This window comes from Seriola aureovittata, chromosome 2 (genome assembly GCF_021018895.1).
Source record: "Seriola aureovittata isolate HTS-2021-v1 ecotype China chromosome 2, ASM2101889v1, whole genome shotgun sequence".
NCBI lineage: Eukaryota > Metazoa > Chordata > Actinopteri > Carangiformes > Carangidae > Seriola > Seriola aureovittata.
In genome coordinates, this window is record NC_079365.1 from 11,323,332 (window position 1) to 11,344,891 (window position 21,560).

Consider the following 21,560-nt stretch of genomic DNA (forward strand, 5'->3'; position numbering starts at 1 on the left):
TGTAAAAACTACTTGAGTAGAGGGCAACCTCATGAGTACAGAGAAAATCTGATGTTAATAGCATTATGATATTTATTAGCCGCTAACGTGATAACTCAAGGCATGCTAACATGCTCAAAGATTAGCTAAATACATCTGAGGCTGACAAAGTATCAAAAGTCATAACATCCAGATCGTACTGATGAGCAACCAAAGTTGGAAAAACCATTGACGCCAGCCCTAGTTGTGATTCTGAGTCATCTCTGTATTTGGTCTTGCTTGTTAAGAAAACATTACAAACATATCACAGCAAAATTTGTTTATTTATTCTTATTTAAATGGTATGAAGACAAAACTAGCAGTGGATGTAAGCATCTTGTGAACAGTTGGAATAACTGGAGGTTTTACTTTGTTCCAGTTCTGCCGGTCCTGGATGAATGCAGCTAGACTGAGGATTTGAGTATGAGGGTGTAGAGCTGGGCCTGATGAAATATCTGATGTCCTGACTTATTAGTTTGTTTGTTTGATTTCGGTAACATGGCTTTCCTCTTGGCAGTGCCTTCTGGTGGAATTTATAATTTTTGCTCCACTGGTGGAAAGGATCTAAGAACAATAACTTCTCTCTGTTTTTCATCTACAGTATAGCAATTTTTTGCTTTTCTTGTGTGTAATGAGCATTACATCCTCACAAAGCCGCATGTGAGAGTTTTATTCTGAATTATTTGTGGGAAAAAAAAAAAAAGGTTTTGAGTGAAAGTGTCTCATGCTTCCCACATTCTAGTGCCTCAGCTTGCTTTTCTTTTTTTCTTTGGCTAGTCTGCTGTTGTGAATTTAACACCTGCTTCCTGCACTGGACCAGCACCCAGCGGTGGCCAGCTGGGGTTAAAGCCTCTCAGCACTGTGGCTCCCAAGAAAACACATCAGGACAGAAAGGAACCAACCAAAACATGTGGAACTGCTCAGTGGGTCTACCATGGGTGTTTCACATATGATAATAATCACTACCGCATCTAAATGCTTATTCTTTATGTTAACCCAAAGCTTTCATATACATAGCCGGAAAAGTCTTTGATTTAATTTGACAAAACTGTCTCGGGGAGAAACATCCACTCTCTCAAGGATCATTGCACAGTCCTCAATTACTATACTGTAAATTGATGTGATATCGGTAAAGCATTGAATTACCTCCTTAAACGTCCAGTCAAAGCCTACAGAAAAAACATAAAACATATGCTTTGTTCTTTCCGGCTATGGCAAAGATGTTTCCAGTTTGGGAAGTCTTTAATGTATCATTCCTCTCCTGCAGTGCATGCATGCTCCATTTCTCTCAGCATTTGATCTTCTAAGCTCTCACACAGATACATTCAGGCTATACCCTAGATTGCAACTGAGTGGGATACATTGGCAAAGCACATTGTTTTGAAAAGGGTTTGAAGTTCATTGTGGATTTGCTATAAACAGGATTTTGTGATATAATAATAACATGACGTGAGAGTATTATCTGGGATATGGAGAGCATGACCAAGAGGATATCTGAGCCGCTGCAACAGAGGATTATAATGAATCTTACTATACTATACATACAGATCACTGGCCGCTGGGAGAACAGTGTGCTCTTTTTTTTTTTTTTTTTTTAAAAAGCATAATCTTGCAAATTATACTTTGTACATCAAATGAGTGGCTATTTCTAAAAAGATTTTCTGCAGTGCATGTTATTTTCAAAACACTCAAGTCTTTTTTTTGTCTTTTTTAAGAAACAAGATACCATTAAAAAAATGGGAGCTGGCTACACTGACAAAAGGATATGTTTGTGTCCCAGCGAGACCTTCTCTCACTATTAAACAGTGGTGTCTCATTATAAAATCTCTGTGGGAACAAAGCTGTTTAATTGGGACAGATGGAAAGCAATTTAAAGTGTTAGAGGCGACTCTGTCCTGTCTTTTATTAGCCATAAAAATGGAGCGTGATATGTAGAACTCGATAGACTGATGGATTTACAATTACATGGGAAACGAACATTTGGGAACATTTAATGTCACAATGTATCACTCAACGGCACCTGAATGAACAGTGAAAGACAAGTACACGCATGCAAAGAGTCCCGCTGACCCTGCTGGAATGCTCTTGTATGTAACATCTTTTCTTACTATTTTCAAGCACCTCACAGAGTGACACACTACTCAAAACATACCTTAAATCCTCCCTTTAAAGAGATCCAGAAATACCTGACACACAAAAACACATCTGTGGTGTAGACAGATATGAACGGGGAAGAAGCCTGGACTTATATCCCTTCTGTTTGTTGAAAGAACAACCAAAGGTCTAAATCACAAGCCTGAGGGCCCCCTAATCTTGACAGGCTGGGGTCAGGCAGGAAATGATGTCACAGTCACAGCGGCAGATCTCTGCTGATAAGGTCGCTCTTCCTGGGAAAGAGAAACTAGGGAGAGACAGATATCCCCTTTGTCTTCTCTCTCCTCCCTTCATCTCATCCCATCAAGACAGGAGTGATTGCAGCTGAGAGCTATTCAGACATTCGTCACTGAGACAGTGCACTTCATAATAATGTCACAGAGACATGCAGGAAGTGTTTGGGTCTGATCCAAGGAAAGGGACACAGTCGGTGGATCATCAGCACTGAGATTACTCTTCTCTTCCTTGCGTTAAATGAAAACAACCCGCGATACATAAAGCTAATGAATATGGGCTTGGAGAGCAAATGGAGTCAGATAATTGATCCAAGAAGTGATGCAGGAGGTAGATTGCCCCAAGGAGAGTTGGTGCTTTCCAATTCTTTAACGACAATTAGTGTGTACACTCACTGTGAGTCATGCTTTATAGACTGTAGGCTGCTGTGTCTAAGTGTACATGGGAGGTTATGTGGGCGAGAGTTGGTTTGAAGTAAATACTAAAGGGGTCCTGCTTGCTTGCCTCAGGAGTCTCCCACTCACTAGGAAGAATATAAACATAGAGGTTGGAGGGGAAGATGCAGTGTTGGGGGCATTTTGTTATTTATTGCTTGCGTGCAAGAGTGTGTGAATATGTGTTTATGTCTATATTGGAGAAATTGCAGTGCATGTTTATACGGCTGCTTAATGAACCGACGTGGGTGTGTGCTCCAAACTTCCTAGCTTTGGCAGCCTCTCCAGAACTCTTGCTCTCTATCTCTGTGTACATTTCCCCCGTCTAGGTTTGTCTGGTTTGCCGTCTGTGTTCCTATGAGTGTTTATGTCTGCATTTTTAACAGCACCCTATCAAATCTCCACGTTCTCTGACTCACAGAGCACAGAGCAAGAGCAGACCACCCCCTCCGACCCTCTTCCACCATCTCTCTGTTGGTTTAGATGGACAGCCCATCTGGTTTCCATGAAGGAGGGATCAAAACTCAGTGTCAGCCCGGTGCGGCCTGCTTTCATCCAGCCCGACCTCAGCTTCACCGTCATGTTTCTGTTGGGGGAGACAGCCTGGACTGGTCTAGACCTTGACAATGAGTGGGAAAAAAAACAAAAAAACAAAACAAAAGTATAGTCCCTCTCCTTCTCATAAATCAGCTGGAAGTAGAGATAGAGCGCAAATGATACACACGAGAAAACGTATTGATTTTTGCCAAACGTTTCGCCAAATAAGTTGGTTGACAGAACTTAAAGGAGAGAGCAGTTAAAGGAGAGAGCCCCCCCCCCTCCAAAAAATCAGTTAATGCAAGTTCCAGCACAAATACAACTATTAAGTAAAATGTTGAATTAGCAAAAGCTAATTTGGCTTTAATACACTCACTGTGTCAAAGGGTAATAATAAGATCCAGAATATTGAGGAGCAGAGAGAGAATCTAGAGGAAAGTGTTTCAGACAAAGACCAAAGCAGAGGCTTCCTGAATTACCTGCTGTTTCTTGTACTATTCTCTTAATCCCCTCTGAAAACAAATGTCCACATTAAAGACACCAGATGTGATCCTTTGTCAAAAAACAAAGGAGGGGAGAACGAAAAAGGAAATGATGGAGAAGGCGAGAATGACACAAAGAGGAGAAACGGTGGGAATGGAGTAGTGTACCACATGTGAAGAATGTCACCTACATATTTTTGTGGTTTAGGGTGAAAGACAAATTAGCATGGCTGTATTGCCGTGAAAGAAAAACATGTGAGGAATGTTCAAGAGACTGCAGTTTCTGCAGAGTGGGAAACCGCAGATTCTGAGAGCGTTAGAGAGGGAGGCTTACAGTTTATATTTCCAGCTGCAACTTCACCTGCTGCATAAAACTTTGGATTAAAAGAAAATATATTCTGCCGCTTCTCTAAATGAGGAGATGAACTCGCGTATATCTTCTGGAATTTGAAGATAGAAACAGACAGAGGTTGAGGCCGACTGTGAGCCGCTTGTCTAAACGACCTCGCTCACGCTCATTCTCTGGCCTCCAGCCGACAGAAATAAACGGTGGCCTGTCAATCTCTTCCCACAAGGAATTTCTCAGCGATGAACCTTGCTTCTTGCCGCAGCAGGTCTTGGGTTTCGTACTCTATACATCTTCCAACTCCAGATGTAAAATGTAGTCCAGAGGGGTGTAACCCTACATTCCTCTGGCCGAATGTGGAGGTATAGCAGCACTCTTCTCATGCCTGCTGCTTGGCTTGGTCCTCTGCAGGGAAGCCCTTCCGCTTTGATATGAGTCAAAGACTGGGCAGTCTGCCGGAAGACAATTGCTGAAGAAAGGAAATGAGAAAGCCTGGGACAGACAGTGGAAGTCTAGGAGAGTATAGGAGAGGGGAGAAAGACTGACTTAGCCCTCTAAAAGCTCCTAGTGATTAAAATAGAAAGAAAGGGGCCACAAACGAGGGGCTGGATTTCTGCAGCTCTCTGATGCCGGGCCAAAGGAGTGTGTATGCATCCGTGCGCATGTGCGTGTTTACATGCATGACAAAGTAGGATGTGGGAATGTTTGAAGTCTTACCTTACATAGAGTAATACATACACACAAACACATTCACTGAGTGTGTCTGCGCAGGCTGGCATGCTTTTGTGTATCCATTTGTGGAATACTGTGACTGTGGGTGTGGTTGGGTGTGTGATAAAACCTGTGTGTTTGAGAGAGAGAGAGCGAAGAAACTCTGAAAAGCCTTGAGGGGGATTTCCTCTGAAAGGGAAAGCTTTTCTCCTCCCCCTCTCAGACACTCTTGCCTTCCCTCCTTCCCTCTCTCGCTCTCTCTCGCTCTCTCACCCCCAAACACTCAGAAAAGCCAGAGAAGCGAAAGAGAAGTGAAAGAGGAGGATCAACAGGCAGCCTGACAATTTGCTGCTTTCTGCGCCAAACATTCAGACTTGTGGAAAGTCCATGAAGAATGGGAATGACTTTGGTTACTTTTCGACCAACACAACTCACTGTCATGTGGATGTACTTCAGCCGCCTTCTGTTGTTGATGCACTAAACATGGCAAGTCTATCAGCACGGAGCCCAGGGAGGCTGTCTGCAGAGGATTATCAGGAACAAAAATGAAAAAACTTTGTGCCTGATAAGAGGAGAAACTCCTGCAAAGATGGTAAAGTAACACCAGGTTTTACTCCTGGTTGTCATTCTTGTCTGCTGCTACTTTCTGGTTGAAGAGTTAAAGTGCTCCACTGACCCACTAACTGAGAGCATGAGTTTCTGACTTTGTTTCTCTCTGTGGCTTCGGCAGTCATGTGTCACTCAAGTTTTACGAGCCTGATATGTTGTAAGTCTAGTTTAGACAACAAAAGAAAAGAAATGCTTTTAGTAAGTTTTTTTTTTCCCCCAATTGCACGATACTGTGCACAGCATTGATATACAGTCTTTGTTCTCTTTTTATGAATCCTTGTCTTTGTGACACACAAAGGCAGCACAAAGCTAATGTCACTGCACTCTCCAAACCTTTTTGTTATCCTGAGCACAGTCGGTGGGACTGTTTCACTTCCACAGCCCACAGCATCTCAAGCTTTTTAAGTGTGCGCACGCTGACAAAGAGAGTGACGGAGAGAGGCACATTGTCTTTTGTTTTGCTTCTTAAAGCACTTTGATCAGGACTTAATTGATGCGGATGGCAGACATACTTCAGTGAGTGGAGAGTGTTTTGGTGTATAAATTATTTGACTACTTTGCATGTGCACATAATGGAATTCTCCAGTTCAGTGTTGCAGCTCTTTAAGAAGTTCAGACCGCAGGGCTTTAATGACTGGAGAGGAACTGGTCTAATCCTCGTCACAACAGAAACTAATTAATGACAGTGAGTGAGCCACAAGATGGGAACATGTTAGACTCTGAGGACGGGTTCGTGGGAGGATGTGGCGCTTTTGAACTTTTTTTTTTTTATTTGCTGGTTGTTGTTGCTGCTGCCAAAACTGTCAAATATATGCAGATAAAGATCATAATGATGCATGTTCAGCTTACACTCCCAAAGACTGAACTTTCTGGCACACTGAAATCTATTCATTGAATCTCCACAATGTTCACCTTTCTATTTTTTCATTGTACCTTTCTTCTTTATATGGAAAGCAGTCAGACTTAATATCTGCCCAAGCGTGCCAGATAAATGATAGCTTTACAGAGAGCAGGAAGGAAGGATGTTTAAAGAAGTCCAGACTTGGCTGCTCATCATGGCCACCGCTGCACTCTCTCCTCCCCTCACATCCACTGCAGCACTTATTTGACCAGCTTTTACAGCCCCGACTGTTTGTTTTACTTATTGCATGACTGATGCTGTCCTCCGTTACTACCCTCCAACCTACTGTCATGAGTCTAAGTCATTGAATTACTGCGCTGTGCGTGACCAGGAGTTTCTATCTTGGGTAAACACTCAACAATAATACAAAACCCAGAGCAGTAGCATGCTGGTGTGCACTGTATTTGCATTTAGTTACTGTGTGACAAAGCAACCAAGAGTCATTCATTCACCAGCAAGGTCAAGCACTTTCTGCTTAAGACCTCAAAAGAGCATGTGCTGTGCGAGTGTACAGTAAACATGGTGATCTGGCACAGGACAGATAGTATGTGTCGTGTCGTTGTCTGTTGCAGTATTCAAAGTTTATCCAAAGTTCATGCAAAGCCTGTGTGAGAGTTGCTCTTGAGTTTTGTGTTCTTGTCTTAGCAAAACGCATTTTGCATGAGCTTTGCAGGTCTTTCACTGATTCAACCATGAGGGTTAATACGCCAACTGTCATTGACAAGTTAATTTCTTAGATGATGTTTTTCTTAATCCATAGCAATGAGACAGACCTTTTTAAACCAGCGTTCGTTCATTCATTGCTTTTTCTGCAACTTGCGGGAAGCAAGTCAAAAACTGATCATTAACATATTATCACCTTTTTACACATAAAAGCAGAAACAGAGTAACATTAGCATTCACTCAGCGTCATGTTTGTGTCCACCTGACTAATGTATATCCAATATTTACTATACTTTTAGCTCTATTTTAGACTCTATCATCTCCTTTAAAAAAAAAAAGAAAAACTACTTCCTTAGCTTCTAAATACTAAATGATCACTAGCTGGTTGCTAGCTTATTTATTGTTTTATATATTTTTATTGATTATTTATTTGCTGGGCTGGAAGCAGACTTCTGAAAACTACCTTCTGGCTGCATCTTGATTGTTGCCAATGAGAGCAGTGAGACTGAACCAAAATCAAAACAATGAGCTGAAAGATAAAGTGTTCTACAGAGCTGAGGGAAACTGCAGAATCAGCTGATAATTCTCTGGGTTCGTCATTACAAACGGCCCCATTTCACGTGCAGTCCTTTGGTCCATTGTCGTAAAAATAAAAAATATTGCCTATATTGTCTTCAAGTCTGGAGCTAACCAAAAGCAACAGTCCCAGGCTGTCACACAATATTACATACCTCCTCCATACATTACAGGGTCACAGCTGTATGTCTCTCTCTCTCTCTATAAGAGTGCTGGGAGTCATCAGTGGCTCCCTCCCATGCCTGTAGCAAGTCAGCACATCTTTACAATGCTATCATCTGTGCTCCAGTCTGGCAGACAAATAATACTTCATGCCCATAGCATTGCTTCACTTGCTGTGATTTTGCCAAATCCCCAACAGAAGAGGCAGACAGGGAAGATCTAAACAATAGACCAATGTGATTTATGGAGAAAATATGAATAATTGCAGACATCTGCCTTGTGTAGCTGTATGAGCCGAATTATATCTAATTTGCCAAAGTCACAGAGTCAGGGTTCTGAGAGTTGTTATGGAGCTGTGAACTGTATTTTCGGTGTGTTTATTATCTATGTATCACAAAAGTGGGTCAAACCCAACAGAGGCTGTGCAGTGTATTTTCACTAACAGATGCATTGCCAAGTGTTCAGGGGAAACGTCTGTGCAGCTATAGGCTGTGTGCGAGTCCGTTTTCAGACTGCATTGTCTCTAGAAACTCACTGCAACACTGTCATTTCCTTCCTAGACTCAGTTTGAATGTTGCTGTTGTTGTGGCCTCTGGAGCCTTTTTTTTTAGGTGGGGAACAGTTGTATTTTAGCTCCTTCAGCGGTCATGACACACCACTCTGCAGTCATAATAGGTTTCTGCTCGCCTACATTTACCAGCTGAAGAGCTTCAATCAAATCTGTGGAGGAGACCATGATGTGGCACCCTGGGTGACAAGGCAACATTGTCACCCAGGGTGCACAATGATTAAACCTTCCCATGTTATATTTTTAAAGCTCAGTTTGTTTGTGCTACGGGCTAAAAAACTAATTCCTCTCTCTTGCACTTTTTCCAAATGTAGACTGCTCTTGCTCTGTTTGGAGTCATGCACTTGCTGGACTACTAGAAAATGTTGCATGGCTAAAGACTGAAGAGCAACAGATGTCAGTGTTTAGTACACTCCTTATAAACACACTTGCATGCTGACCAACTAACAAATTCCTTGTGCTACGGTTTAATGGATTTCACAATGCCTTCCTTGTATTTTTAATGCTCTTCAATTTCTTGGCCATTTTAACATTATGAGTTGAACAATGGGAGCTATTATGGCGTGTTGCGCTTTTCAAAAACAAATCATTTAGAGGTGTATTTCTGATAGTTTGCCAGAGTGCAAGCTTTGAGAAATCAACTCCGTTTTGTCATGTTAAATGTGAGAAGGTTATTATGAACCAGTCATGGAGACTGGAGAAATCTACACGTGAACTTTTGAAATGTTGCATACTATTTTTTTTTTATGTACATCAGGGCATTTCATCTTTCATTTAAGTGCTAAGCGCCCTGTACAAACTTTGTACTCCCTTGGCAATCACCTCATCATGCATTGGGCGATTCCTTTAACTTCACAACTGTCTGATCCTGTAGTGCAGCGGTTCCCAACCTTTTCCAACTCATGGCCCACTTGAGAATCTCTCTAATGCTGATGGCCCACATCCAACCCCATTACAATACACTGCCAAACAATGTGTTCTCAGAGGACTTTTTATTTTAATTATAAACAATCAACCATTCTGGATGGAACTGAAAAAAGAGGAAGCTGAATTTCTCTTTTTTGTTTGATGTGGAGGAGATCACTTTTTTATTCACCATCCATCTCTTGATTCTCTTACCTTTTAATTCTTCCTGTTGTTAACCAGCTATCATTGTGTTACTCCAGTTTTTGCCATGAATTTTTAGTGCGCAATCAGACTGAGATAGCAAACAAGTAAACAATGGTGGCAAAGTGGTCCAGCCGGCAACAACATAAAAGTTTCTATCATTACCTTCTTACAGTGCCTACAGAGCCTTAATACAGACACAAAAAAAACTATTCATTTTAAAATATTTAGTTGGCACATTTGCTATACTTTTGTGGCCCACAGGTTGGGAACCGCTGCTGTAATGAATTTAAAAATATGCTGAACATGCATTTGAGGGAAGGATCAAATCATTTTTTCTGTTTATTGTTTCACAGCCTCCAAACAGTATCGTCAGATAAGAGAATGACGCGGGCATCATTTTCAGAGCTTTAAATGTTGCATTTCATAACATGTGGTTGCCATGAGTGGCAGCTGTGAGTCAGTGTCTGTGATCTCGAAAGAGATGAGAACAGAGATTTATGTAGGATTTATGCACACTTGCTTCATTGTTTTACATGGGGAAATATTTCCAGGATGACTGTCTACAGCAGTGTTGTTCTGAGACTTTCAGGTTAGATGGTAGATTATAACAAGATAGACGTTCATTGTTCATTATTTACAGATTCAGATGAATAAAGACCAAACCAGAAACCTGACACAGGATTTATATGCCCTCTTCACTTTATAAACATAGCTTTAGCTCTGCTGAAGTACAAAATGAATGAATAATAGGATCCCCTGCCAGATTAAAGGTCTGTTAGTGAGAACACACCATGTTTACTCCTGGCAGAAGTGACTCTAAGCGATGATGTGGGAGTTTTTGTCTAGTAGGGTTCTTTTTTTTTTTATTGGTTAAAAGGATTTTGAATGGTTTAGCTGAATGGAGTGCCCCTCTGCTGAGTTTAACAAGAGTGGATCTCACACAAAGACGGCACTGTCTCAGCGCCAAACAGGAGATACTGAATGTTTAAGAAGGAAAGAGGGGAGAAGATGGGGGAGTAACAAAAAAATACTGGTTACATGTTTTTGATTACGATCTGACTAAGACTACAACTATGATCATGGTTATGAGGGTGTTGAGTGAAACCAGCAATAGTAAAGCAAGCACTGCAAATACATCTATTAAAACCACAAGTGAGAGAACGAAAGATGAAATCTGCATAAGGACACGACTCACTTGAGATCTCTCTCTTTCTTTCTCCCGTGGTAATATTTCTTGTGGTAAGGAGTCATAGCCCATCAGCCCTCTGTGTCCACACTGTGACTGTCTTTTGTTATGGCTGAGTTGGTGGTGTGTTGTCTTAGGCTCCTGGACACATCTGCATGTCCGTACCTGCAGAACTGAGTCAGTGATGGGGATTTACTGGCAGGTCTTAACGCAAATGTCACTTTTGCTAATAGTTTTGGTTTTAGGCCTGATGTGGGAGTGACAGTCCATCTGGATTTCAGGTAAATGTGGTGGCCAGTCGAGAAAGAGACATAACTAAATCCTTTCAGCATGTCACATCAAGAGTTGTGTCCATTTAGTTAAGGTTAATCTTCTTTACCTTCGCTAATCTTTTGACTGTTTGTGGCTGATGACACAGATACACACTTTGCTTTACAAACTTTGACAGCTCGTTTATACTGTGGCTGAGATCTGACTTTCTTTAGGCAGAGCCCAAGGCAATACAGAAAAACCTGTAACTACCTGCTTAATACTCTATGCTTCAAAACCTCTCAGCCCTCACTAAATGGTAGCATAGACAAAGAGAGAGCGAACCTTTATAACAGATGCCTGTTGTTCACGCTAACAATTCAGGTCAAACAATGATCTGAAGCTCTTTCTAGGGTTAAATCACGGGCTCCACCGGACAATACAGAGGGATTCCCCTCGTCTTGAATGTGAAGAAGAGGCGGTGGTGGAATGAGGTCATCAGTTGGACATCGATCAAGCCTCATAATCTGCAGGCCAAGATAATGGCTCAGGATTTAAGCTTGATTGAACGCACCTCGCTGGCTGACTGCGGGGGTAACATACCTCGGAAAAAGAAGTAGCAATTCTGTGTTTCTGTCAACATAAGGAAAATGAGAGCCAGGCTCCATACACTGATATACAGTGAAAAATTGTGTTTTGATAGTGATGCAGGGAAGTGATTGTGTCTCAGTGCTCAAATGGGACTGAACAAATTGCTGTTGTTTATTGTAGGGGTGGGAAGATGACGCACTGCACTGAAGACAAAACAGCAGAGAGACTAAACACTAGCTGCACACGCTGTAGAAAATCCCACGAAATGTGGGAATATTGATATCGTCTATTCTTTTAACCCTTAGCAACATGTTTACTAACATATGCAAAAATATGAAGTTTAGAAACATTTACATGTATCGATGTTACAGTACAGCACATTAATGGTTTCACAATGATACTGCTACATTCATTTTTAAATGCTGGTACTTGAAGATGTTCTTTTGAAAGGCCACCTGGTATCATCAGTGCATTTTCTGTTTTTTATCTGCGATTTTGGCATGTAACATGTTTGGTATATCAGCTAGTTGTTGCACCAAAGGAGGCTTCATCTTTGACTTCTGTCAAATGGAGACTGCATGAAAAGACCGGGAAAGTCCAGTACACATATCAGAGCTTCAGGTGTATTTCTGGTGTTTACAGGCGGCATAATTTAGCATCACTTTTTCAGTTGATGTACAACCTTTCACCTCCAATGAGTGCCCACACCAGCTACACCAACTATTTGTAGTTTAAATTGGGATACTGGGCGAAAACAAACAAATATTCTTTTAAAAATGAAGTCATGGGAATCAATAATGATTCAAAACATGCAGAATAACAAGAGAAATCAAAACCATGAGCACTAGAGAAGATGAAGTAAGTAACTGAGCATGTGTGTTTTTAATGTATCAAATGCAGATGCTGAATGTGTTGCCTGTCAGGCATCCTGTCTTGTCCAGAAAGGTTGTGTTCAAAGGCCAATAGTTCATACATATGTATTTTTACAGTTTGCTTGCTCAGTGAACTGTGCAAGTACTTAGCGAACATATTTTAACCAGCATACATATGGTCACAGACCAAAAGGGCTACTACCATTTACTATCATTTTTCTGTGATTACAATTGTGACCATCATTCTCATGATGGTCACAATTAAAGCCAGCGTTTTTTCAAATGCCAAACCAACAGTACCTCTTCAGGACACAATTTTGCTTTGTCTCAAAAGAATTCATGCTGAACCTCTTGCAGCTCAGGCCTGTTTGGCATGTTGTCTGGCAGTTTGTCAGATGTAATGAGATACAGAAGAACTCACAACACCGGCAGCCACCCTCCCTGCCCTCAGTTCATTTGGCTTGCTAGCCTGTCTGAGCTGGGTCCAGCTGAGCTATGCTTAGGAAAGTCTCAAGAGGGTCTCACTCATATGAATATCACTTGCCAAACCACCCACAGAGAGGACCTCCAGTCAGGGGGAAATGCCTCATGCTTTCAAACCTCGTTGTTTTGAGAGTTTATCCAGGCATTCAGCCTTTGTCAATTTAGACCACAGTGTTAACAAAAAGAGGCTTAAATCTCAAATGATTTTGGAGTAATGTTATGATAATAAGTCACTGACATTTTAGTTGGAGGTTGAATTGCAGTGAAGGACTGATTTTAAGTTACAGAAGAGTAGACGTGCTCTAATAAATGTGTGGAATCAGCAATGAAATCTACAAGTCAGAGTGACAGCACACATGCCATGCTGTGCTGATTTAAATAAAACTGAATTGGAAATTGAATTTTTTCTGGTCAGCAGAGTAACTTCACAGCACTGCGCTTTATAAGATATGACCTCAGGTTTACATTTAGCTATGAGAAATTCAGTAGAACCCAAAGTTGAATGGCTGCAGTCAGTCTAAAACAGCTGTGATGCATTATCATTCAAGAGCCAGCCTCAAAGGTATTCTCTTGTCCATTTCCTAATCTATTGTGACAGATGTGCACAATCAGAAAAAGGAAGCATTCCTTTCTGCTGAGGGCATGCAATGTCTACAGGAGATACAGAGAATCAGAATACTATAAGTGGTCAAATATTGATATTGATTTACATCCAACACCCCACATTAACTGCTGATGATTAATGTTAGCTTATTTCACATACATCTCAGACACTTTAGATAAAACCACCAAATGCACAATACCAAAGATGTAGCTAAGCACAAAGGCTGAAAGATTTACTGAAATATTCATTATGACCTTTGCTCCCAATGTTTGATGTCCAAGTTGCTTACATATGTATCCGTTAGCCAAGTGCTTAGCACGGTCCCAGTGCTAACCAGTGTGAGGTCTTTGAAGCCGCTGGACTTGTGTTTACCCTGGGCCAGGCTCTGGTCTTGGTCAGGCCATCAAGCTAAATGAGGAAGGGGATAAAAACAGAGTCCTTTGTGGGGCTGGGAGATTTGCACAGCAGGGTACTGTGAACTGATTGTATGAATAGCAAGCCTGCTGTGGTTAACTTCTAAGACCTATCCAGACCCAAAATATGTAAGTGTCAAGTCCTTATTTTCAGCTGACAACTCAACCTGAATATTGTTCCTTTTCATCGCAAAGAGACATTTATTTGACTATACACTCTAAATGAGACAAACTAAAAGAACTAATGATAAAGAAAAAGTACACCCCTATCCAAGCCAAGACTGTGATATTAAATATAATACTGTATGTTAAATATAAGCACCAAGGATCCTGTTTATTTAGAAAGGTGAACATGTGGAGAAAATTGGTGATTTTTTGCCATGCACAAGCATATTACTGCAAAGTTATTGTTTGTTTCATTTGACACTTTACAGCCAACTGACGAGAAGCCATATTATACAATCAAATCAAAAGTACAGTGTTTGCAATGCTCAACATTGTGTTAAAATGCTTGAATTTTTTACTAATCTATGTTGACAACCCTGACATCTCAAAACATCATCACCTCAGGCTTGCTCACCGCCCGGCCGGTTCACCAAAAAGATGCCCTATTTTCATCGCTTTAGTTTCTGAGTATTTAGCTGGACTTCACCCCTAGCTGGTGCCAGTAGCTAATCTAATGCAGATGTTCAGAACATTACCAAAAGCAGATTTGTAATGCAGTAAACACTAGCACCCAGTGTGAAAGACAATGGTGTCATTTTACACTGTTGCATCTCTATGGGCATTTGTGATTAAACCATATGCTTCTCTATGTGCTTTCCTCCTGATGTCACTTTGAATAAGATCAGATGCTGCCCCTGGTCTGCTACAAATATATCATCTTAAATGAAGTGTATCCTGGCCAGACATGAAACAAGTTGCACATACTCACGCAGGACAGACTTAATCATCTCCAGATACAGTTCAAATGCTTTTGATTAGGCTCAGAAATACCCCTCTTGAAATATGACAGTTTTAATTTACCTTAAGTCTTGTGTTGAGTTGACAGACTTCTTCATTTTGGTGAATCTGAACTTTTGCTGCAGTTTTCAGTTTGTTTAAGATGATTTTGCTGTGTAAGATTTCACTGATCCAAAAATTGTACTCAAACAGAAAAACATATCACTGTTTCCTTTTGTTCCTGATTCTAAAACCAAAGATTCTTTGAGGGACTCCAAACAAGCACAGTGCAGGGTAAAGGGCCAAGAAAAATATCTGTCTGGTCATTTTGCATTTACGGAGCATTTGTTCTGCATGTATCTTGGCCATGTGGACTTCCTTCAAATAAATCAGTGTTACAACAAGTCCAAGTAGACATTTTCCTTTGAAATTAACTAGAACTAAGTACTAATTGATCATAAGTGCAGATCACAATGAAAAGCCATGGCTGACCAGAGCTGAAATGCAAAGATGAACATATTACATATTGTCTAAAAGTTGCATTAAACACAAATTAACAAAAGTATGGTGATAAAAACATAAAAAGCAGGCAATGACTGGCCCCCTTTTAGGGTAGTTGATGTGATTCCATAACCACTATGAAAATCGGTGAACCTATTTAAAGGGTATTTTATTTAATGTTTTCAAACTCTCATTCCTCAAACTATGGCCAAATGAATTTTCCAGTCATAATAGATTGCTGCCAGGTTGTTTCACCTTTTCATACACATATTTCCAGTCAAATAAAAAATGAATGAGGCTGGAAATGATAATTGCAGATGTCCATCAAGTCATAAGATGAAGAAGGCTACAAACCAGGATTTCAGTTTGAGGGAAGTTGCATTAATTATATGACACAATGTAATCTAATTAAATATTTATTTTGCCTCCATAAAATATTTTGTTGTTCATGTGCCTTGGTTGGAAGGTCAACTCATTTCTCATTTGAAAAGTATATGCAGATCTTACCACTCTTTCGTTAACATAAGCACTGATGTTCTGTTAAACCTTAACTTTATATGCACAGCCGATGTATTCTTGCGATCATTAGGTGTTAAGTGATTTTTTATTTGATTTCTGCAGTCCTACTGACGCAGTTTGGTGGAGTTCCTGTGAGTTTGAAATACAAGCCTTTGATAAAATTAGGTCCAACATCAGGCTATTGGATACAATCTTAGCGGTTCGGTAAATGATCGTCACTAGATGTCGCACTAGACCACCAGCATCTCAGGCTAAAACAAACGCGTCGTCGGCCACAGCTCTAACCTCCGTTTGGTCACAACTACCCTCCTCCCCTCCATTCATCTTCTCAGTCAGCAAGGTAAGCGGCCACTAAACAGACAACAAGAAGCCCAACCAAAGAAAGTGACCCTGTGTACACGAGAGCCAACAACAAAAACAACCCAACCACAACCGTTAGCCCAAGCTAGCCTTGCCTTGATATGCGCCATGGCAATGCTGACAGTTAGCCAGCTAGCGATAGCAACATTTGCCTAATACATGTATAATATAGGTATCAGCAAGTTAGCTAACTTTATCATGCCTACTGCAGCCGGTTACTAATGAAAACAGACGTGTAACATTATGTAGCCATCAGGTTACTTACGCATTGACGGGAAGAAACACCATTTCGTGGTGAAGCTGGAGCAGATCATAGGGTTCTCCATCTTGGTAAAGCAGGACCAGTATTGGCTCCATGGTTGGACTGGAAAAAAAATTCAGTCTTGGACTTATCCACTGGGACCACGCGAATTAAACACAGGCCAACGGGGTTTTCAGCATGTAGTCCCCATGGCTAGTCCGTCTGTCATGGTTTCTTCAGTGGAGGAACTTCTGGAAAGTGGCGCTCACCTGAACACTGACACTTTCACCTGAAGGCTGCTCACCGCACTGTGCCATCTAGTGTGTGGGCGGTCCCAGTGTATTTATAAACAGGAGGGACTAATACTACTCACTAACATGCACACGCACGTGCACTAACATGCACGCCCTACCAGAGCTAAGAACAGAGAAACTCAACATTACACACTGTCTTTTTATTTTATTTTTTTATGTTTTGTATTCTTGAGATAGGTCCAGGAAAGTCTCGGAACATATATTTTTTTTCCCCGATCGAGACTGCACAAACCGCAACTCACTGACCTCCATCTATTCTTGTCCTGTAGAACCCAGAATCTCTGGACTCATCCATCCAGAGCGCCCTCTCAGCTCTCTTCCCGCCTTTCGAGGCCACAGCGCCCATCGTCCTCAGCCAGCTGTTTCGCACCATTGAGGAGCGTTACCACGGTGATGCATTGCAGTGCCTGCTAGATTTCCTCATCCCCTCCAAACACCTGTTGGAGAGTGTCCAACAGGCAGCATGTGTGAGTATCATACATCTTAACTTACACACTTGTTCCCCCTCTCTCTTAAAGTAAATACTGCATATGCACACATCTTTTAAAATTATATAAGCTGTACCATTACAAACAGCAGTTTTCTTAGAGGGACTTAATGTGCTTCAGGAAATGCAATCCAATTATTTATTCAGTTAGATTTGGCAGAAAAGACTCTGGTCTTGGAGGGATGGTTAAAAAAGAATTTAAAATAGAATTAAATATAGGAGGTGGTTGGAGTAGAAACAGTGACATTTGTCAGATTTATTATTTTTACACTTGTGTAAATATGACGTGTTGTTGAGATTTGGATTAGACTATGTAGAGGTTTTCAAATTGTGAGGCACACCTAGGGTTTGTGGGAAGGATGCAGGGCAAGGACACTGCCTGAGGTGAACAGCTGCAATTTTCCTTAAAAATCATAGCTGCTCCTTGTCAGAGTCATAACTCAGTCACATCTTAACACACAGACATGATACTTATAGTTTTAGATTCAGTGTAACATACACTTCTGAAATATCACAGCCTCTGATCAAAAAGAAGCTCCTCATCATTACAGAACGTACCTAAGAATCATCACATTTTGAAGTTTTATCCAATACCAAGTATCTGTACAAAAATCAACAGGTAATAGTTATAATTTCAATGCTAACAATTTGCTAAAATGTAAAAAAAATTTAGGTGAAAAAAAGAAAAAAAAATGGGCCCAAGTTGTAGCCCACAGCATATCTCACCAACTCCACTGCAGTATATTTTCTTTGTGTAACCCCACCCCCACCCCCGACCCAAAAATTATGATTCCAGAACTTATCCCAAGACAAAGAACAAAAACAGGGACACTCCCTCTTTTCTTTTCATATACTGCACAGTTTGGGTTGGTGGTGGGGAGTGCAACTGTCTATGCATTCCATAAATAATGTTTATATAAAACTGTGATGAATATATAAGCCACAGATTAGCTAGTGTAGACTGTTAGGCCAGTGTTTGTACATACAGTATATACAAACACAGAAATGCATGTGAGATAACTCGGATCTTCATATCCTATGTGTATTAAAAGTCCTTGAAATCATAAATATTTCATATTGTTCTGGTAATAACTTAGATTTAAAAGTATACTCTTACAAACAATTTACTGCAGATGGCTGAAATTAGGAGGCAAGAAAACTACTTAGAAATAGGGAAAAATACATCAGAAAATTATGAATTAAATTATGTATAGCAAATTAAAACAAAATGGCACTGTAATGATGCTCAATGTTGAATGTTTTTCTAGGCTGGATACTCTGATGTGGTTTTCCGCTGTGAGGGCTGGCCTCTATGTCTCCATGACAAAACCGTCATCCAGTTAGCACCTGTGAACCCCTTGCTTCTGCGTCCTGGAGACTTCTATCTACAGGTGGAACCTTTCGGGGACCAAGCGGCTCGCATTGTCCTCAAAAGTCTTCTGGAAGAGGGCTGTCGAGAAGTGGAGGAGACCCCCGTGCCTGAAACTTCGTACCCCTGCATCTTCACTGAAGACTGGCTGCAGGACATCAATGAAGGACGCCATGGAACTCCTCTGTCACGCTGCTTGCTTTGCACAGATCAGGGAGTGATCACATTGCCCTGGGCCAAAATAGCTATCCCAGAATTTCTGGACAAGCCTAAGATCATGCCGAGTTATCGGGAAGCTCCTCCTGAGCCGAAGCAGATCTCAGTTCCCTCCCATTTTAACTCCTCCACCCTACCGATGGAAGCGGCGATTCTCTCTGCAAAAGACAGGATGTCAGCATCTTTGAGACCTGTGGACTATTCTTCCAGACTTGTCAAAATGGAGCATGAAAGAAGAATGCCGAAATCATGCTCCAAACCTTTAATCAAACCTGTGGGTTGGGTTTCTCCTAATACCTGGGACAGCCGTAACTATCCAGAGATTGAGGGTGACTATGTAGACCTGGTGGATATTGCTAAAGGGAAGGACTTTGTAGATAAACAGAGAGACAGCCACCAAAATCCACCCAATTCAGCTTTGTTCAAACCTGTGACACCTACACCTGCACCACTTGGGCATAGTGTTCCCTGTGGGCGCACCCTCCAGTATGCAGAGGAGCCTTGTACACCATGTAGCCAGAGAAAGCTGGGGCAGGAGCTCACTGATCACGACTTAAAGTGTCGGTACAGAGACTCTTACCTGGCAGCACTGAGAAACCCAGTCCCTTTTGAGAGGGGGAGTGTAGACCTCCTGTCTGCTCTGGAGGAGGTCGGCCTTTGTGAAGAGGGGGAGTTAAGATCCAGGGGTTTGTTTGTAGCTCCAAGAGATGAATTTGGAAGTGTTTGCAACCACTCTAAAGAGGCTGTGATACGTCATGAGCTCTGCCAACACAAACACTGTTGTGAAACAACACCAGAAAACTTTGCGTCTGTCCTTAAAGACAATCCTACGAGTTCTGAATCTGGAAACCTTATGAAGGAATCACCCACGATTTTGAAATCATCCCCTGGTTTGAGCCATAGTCACAGAGTTCAGACAAAACTTATTACCCACCCATTAGGACATAATGTCAGTGTGCATCCAGGATCAGATGTGTGTCTTGGAGAGGGAGACATGAAACCACAGCAGAAGGTGGAGGTTGTAAAACCATCGGGGAAACACAAAGTTAAGATGAGGTCTCTGTCCACTGTGTCAGAGACACCTAAGGGGAGTCCACTTCTCTACAAACTCAACAACAGGAGCCACAGTGATATTTGCCCTGAAACAATCTCCAGCATAATCCAGTGTAAAAAAGGGGAAATGTTGGATCAGGTGACTCCGAAGCTTGAAAGACTGGCCGGAAAGTGTTCAAAAAGAGGCAAGTAGAGTTAGCAAATTAAGACTGACTCTTCAGACTTCTTTTGTAATTCAATATTTCATTCTCTACTGATTTCCTTTTAACCTCCACCCACACATACAGTTTGTACATTGTTATTATTGCACACAAAGCCATTTATTATGATCTGTTACTCAACCCTCAAATGGTCTCTGAACGTCCACACCAAACAGACTGATTGAAACTCAACTGTGACCTTGTGTGCTCAAGGGAAAGCACTCAACTGAGGGTCACAGTTCATAAAGGCTCTTTAGAAAAAGGGTTCAAAGATCAAAGGTCAGGCTCTAATATGATCTTCCTCCAAGGATTCTCCCACTGTTGTCTGGGTTCTTTGGAAGTACGGCTGCACTTACGTCATTCCCATTACCGAGGGAGTGAACGGAAATAGCATGCTGCCCCCTGATGAAAGAGAAGGCCTGATACCACTGGGTAAATAGAAAGAGCAGAGCATTCCTCTAATGTAGAGAGACAGCATAACATGCAAGAAGGAGGTTTCTGTGTGCCCTGCACCCGCTGGCATGCACCATCCTGCCCTCAGAGGGGCATGATGAGATCTTGACTAGAGACATGCTTGTCATGGACTATTAAAGCCGCAAAGAGAGAGAGCACAGGCGAGGCTTTGTTGGCTCTGAGGAGAGTTCACTTAGGATGTCTGAAATCAAAGCCAGGCTTAGTAACCACCGCAGTCCTTTGTTACAGACTCATCATGTCCAATGTTTACATTCTGTCCGCACACAGCTGTGCACCTGTGTAGGGTAGGTCCATGTTGATATAGGGCTATTAAGAGTTATGGCTGAAGAAAAGAGTGATTACTGTTAGTAGTTAGTATGAAAAGGCAAATGTCACTGGACAGAATTTAAGTATTGTGTTAGAATTCCCTCAAGAAAAACGGTCTGATGGTTCAAACTAAATCAATTTATGAGAAACAGAACACGCCCAGACTAACTTTTCCTTGTAATGTTCCCATGAGATTTTGACTTTCTGGGTTGTCTTTGCTGGTCAGAAAACATGTATATTTGTGTCTACTGACAGACTCCCACTCAAGCAGGTGTGAAACTTCCTCCACCACAGATGGAGCCAACTCCAGACTCCACAACTCAAAGATAGAAAAGCCATCATCTCCGCAAGTCCACATTCTGTCCGCAAGTTCTGACACGTCGCAGCCTCCACAAACAGAAGAATCCATTTTCAGGAGCATCAGTGGTCTGCTTGAATTAGGCATTATTTGTTTGCCAGGTACTTTGCACTAATATGTCTGACATTAGTAATCTTATATTTAAATGTGGTTGGTTATGGGGAGGTTCTTTTAACATGTTTTAGCTTTATATAAAAGCATTGTACATTCACCCAAATAATCCCCAAGTTGATACAGATTTCTTTATCTCAAAATCTCACTTTTATGTCACTGCGTGAAAATGTTATACTGTGATGATGGTGATGTTGAAACGACTG

General features: G+C 41.4%; 2 protein-coding genes across 4 annotated transcripts in view; one reads left to right on the plus strand and one right to left on the minus strand.

Moving 5' to 3' along the window:
* dlgap4b (discs, large (Drosophila) homolog-associated protein 4b) overlaps positions 1–16,735 on the minus strand; it is a 152,715-nt gene extending 135,980 nt beyond the window's left edge. Inside the window, exon 1 of the mRNA XM_056398483.1 lies at positions 16,491–16,735. The gene's annotated coding sequence lies outside the window, so the exon portion shown is untranslated. The remainder of the gene's footprint in view (positions 1–16,490) is intronic.
* Positions 5,109–21,560, plus strand: part of LOC130183193 (uncharacterized protein KIAA1755-like) — a 28,632-nt gene continuing 12,180 nt past the window's right edge. Inside the window, exons 1-4 of one of the 3 annotated variants that reach the window (XM_056398464.1) lie at positions 5,109–5,508; positions 17,050–17,247; positions 18,536–20,090; positions 21,141–21,344. In XM_056398464.1, coding sequence (XP_056254439.1) covers positions 5,506–5,508; positions 17,050–17,247; positions 18,536–20,090; positions 21,141–21,344 — 1,960 coding nt within the window. In that variant the 5' untranslated portion in view covers positions 5,109–5,505. Of the gene's footprint in view, positions 5,509–16,059; positions 16,206–17,049; positions 17,248–18,535; positions 20,091–21,140; positions 21,345–21,560 lie in introns of those variants that run through there. The other 2 variants (XM_056398457.1, XM_056398458.1) reach the window with 2 other exon arrangements.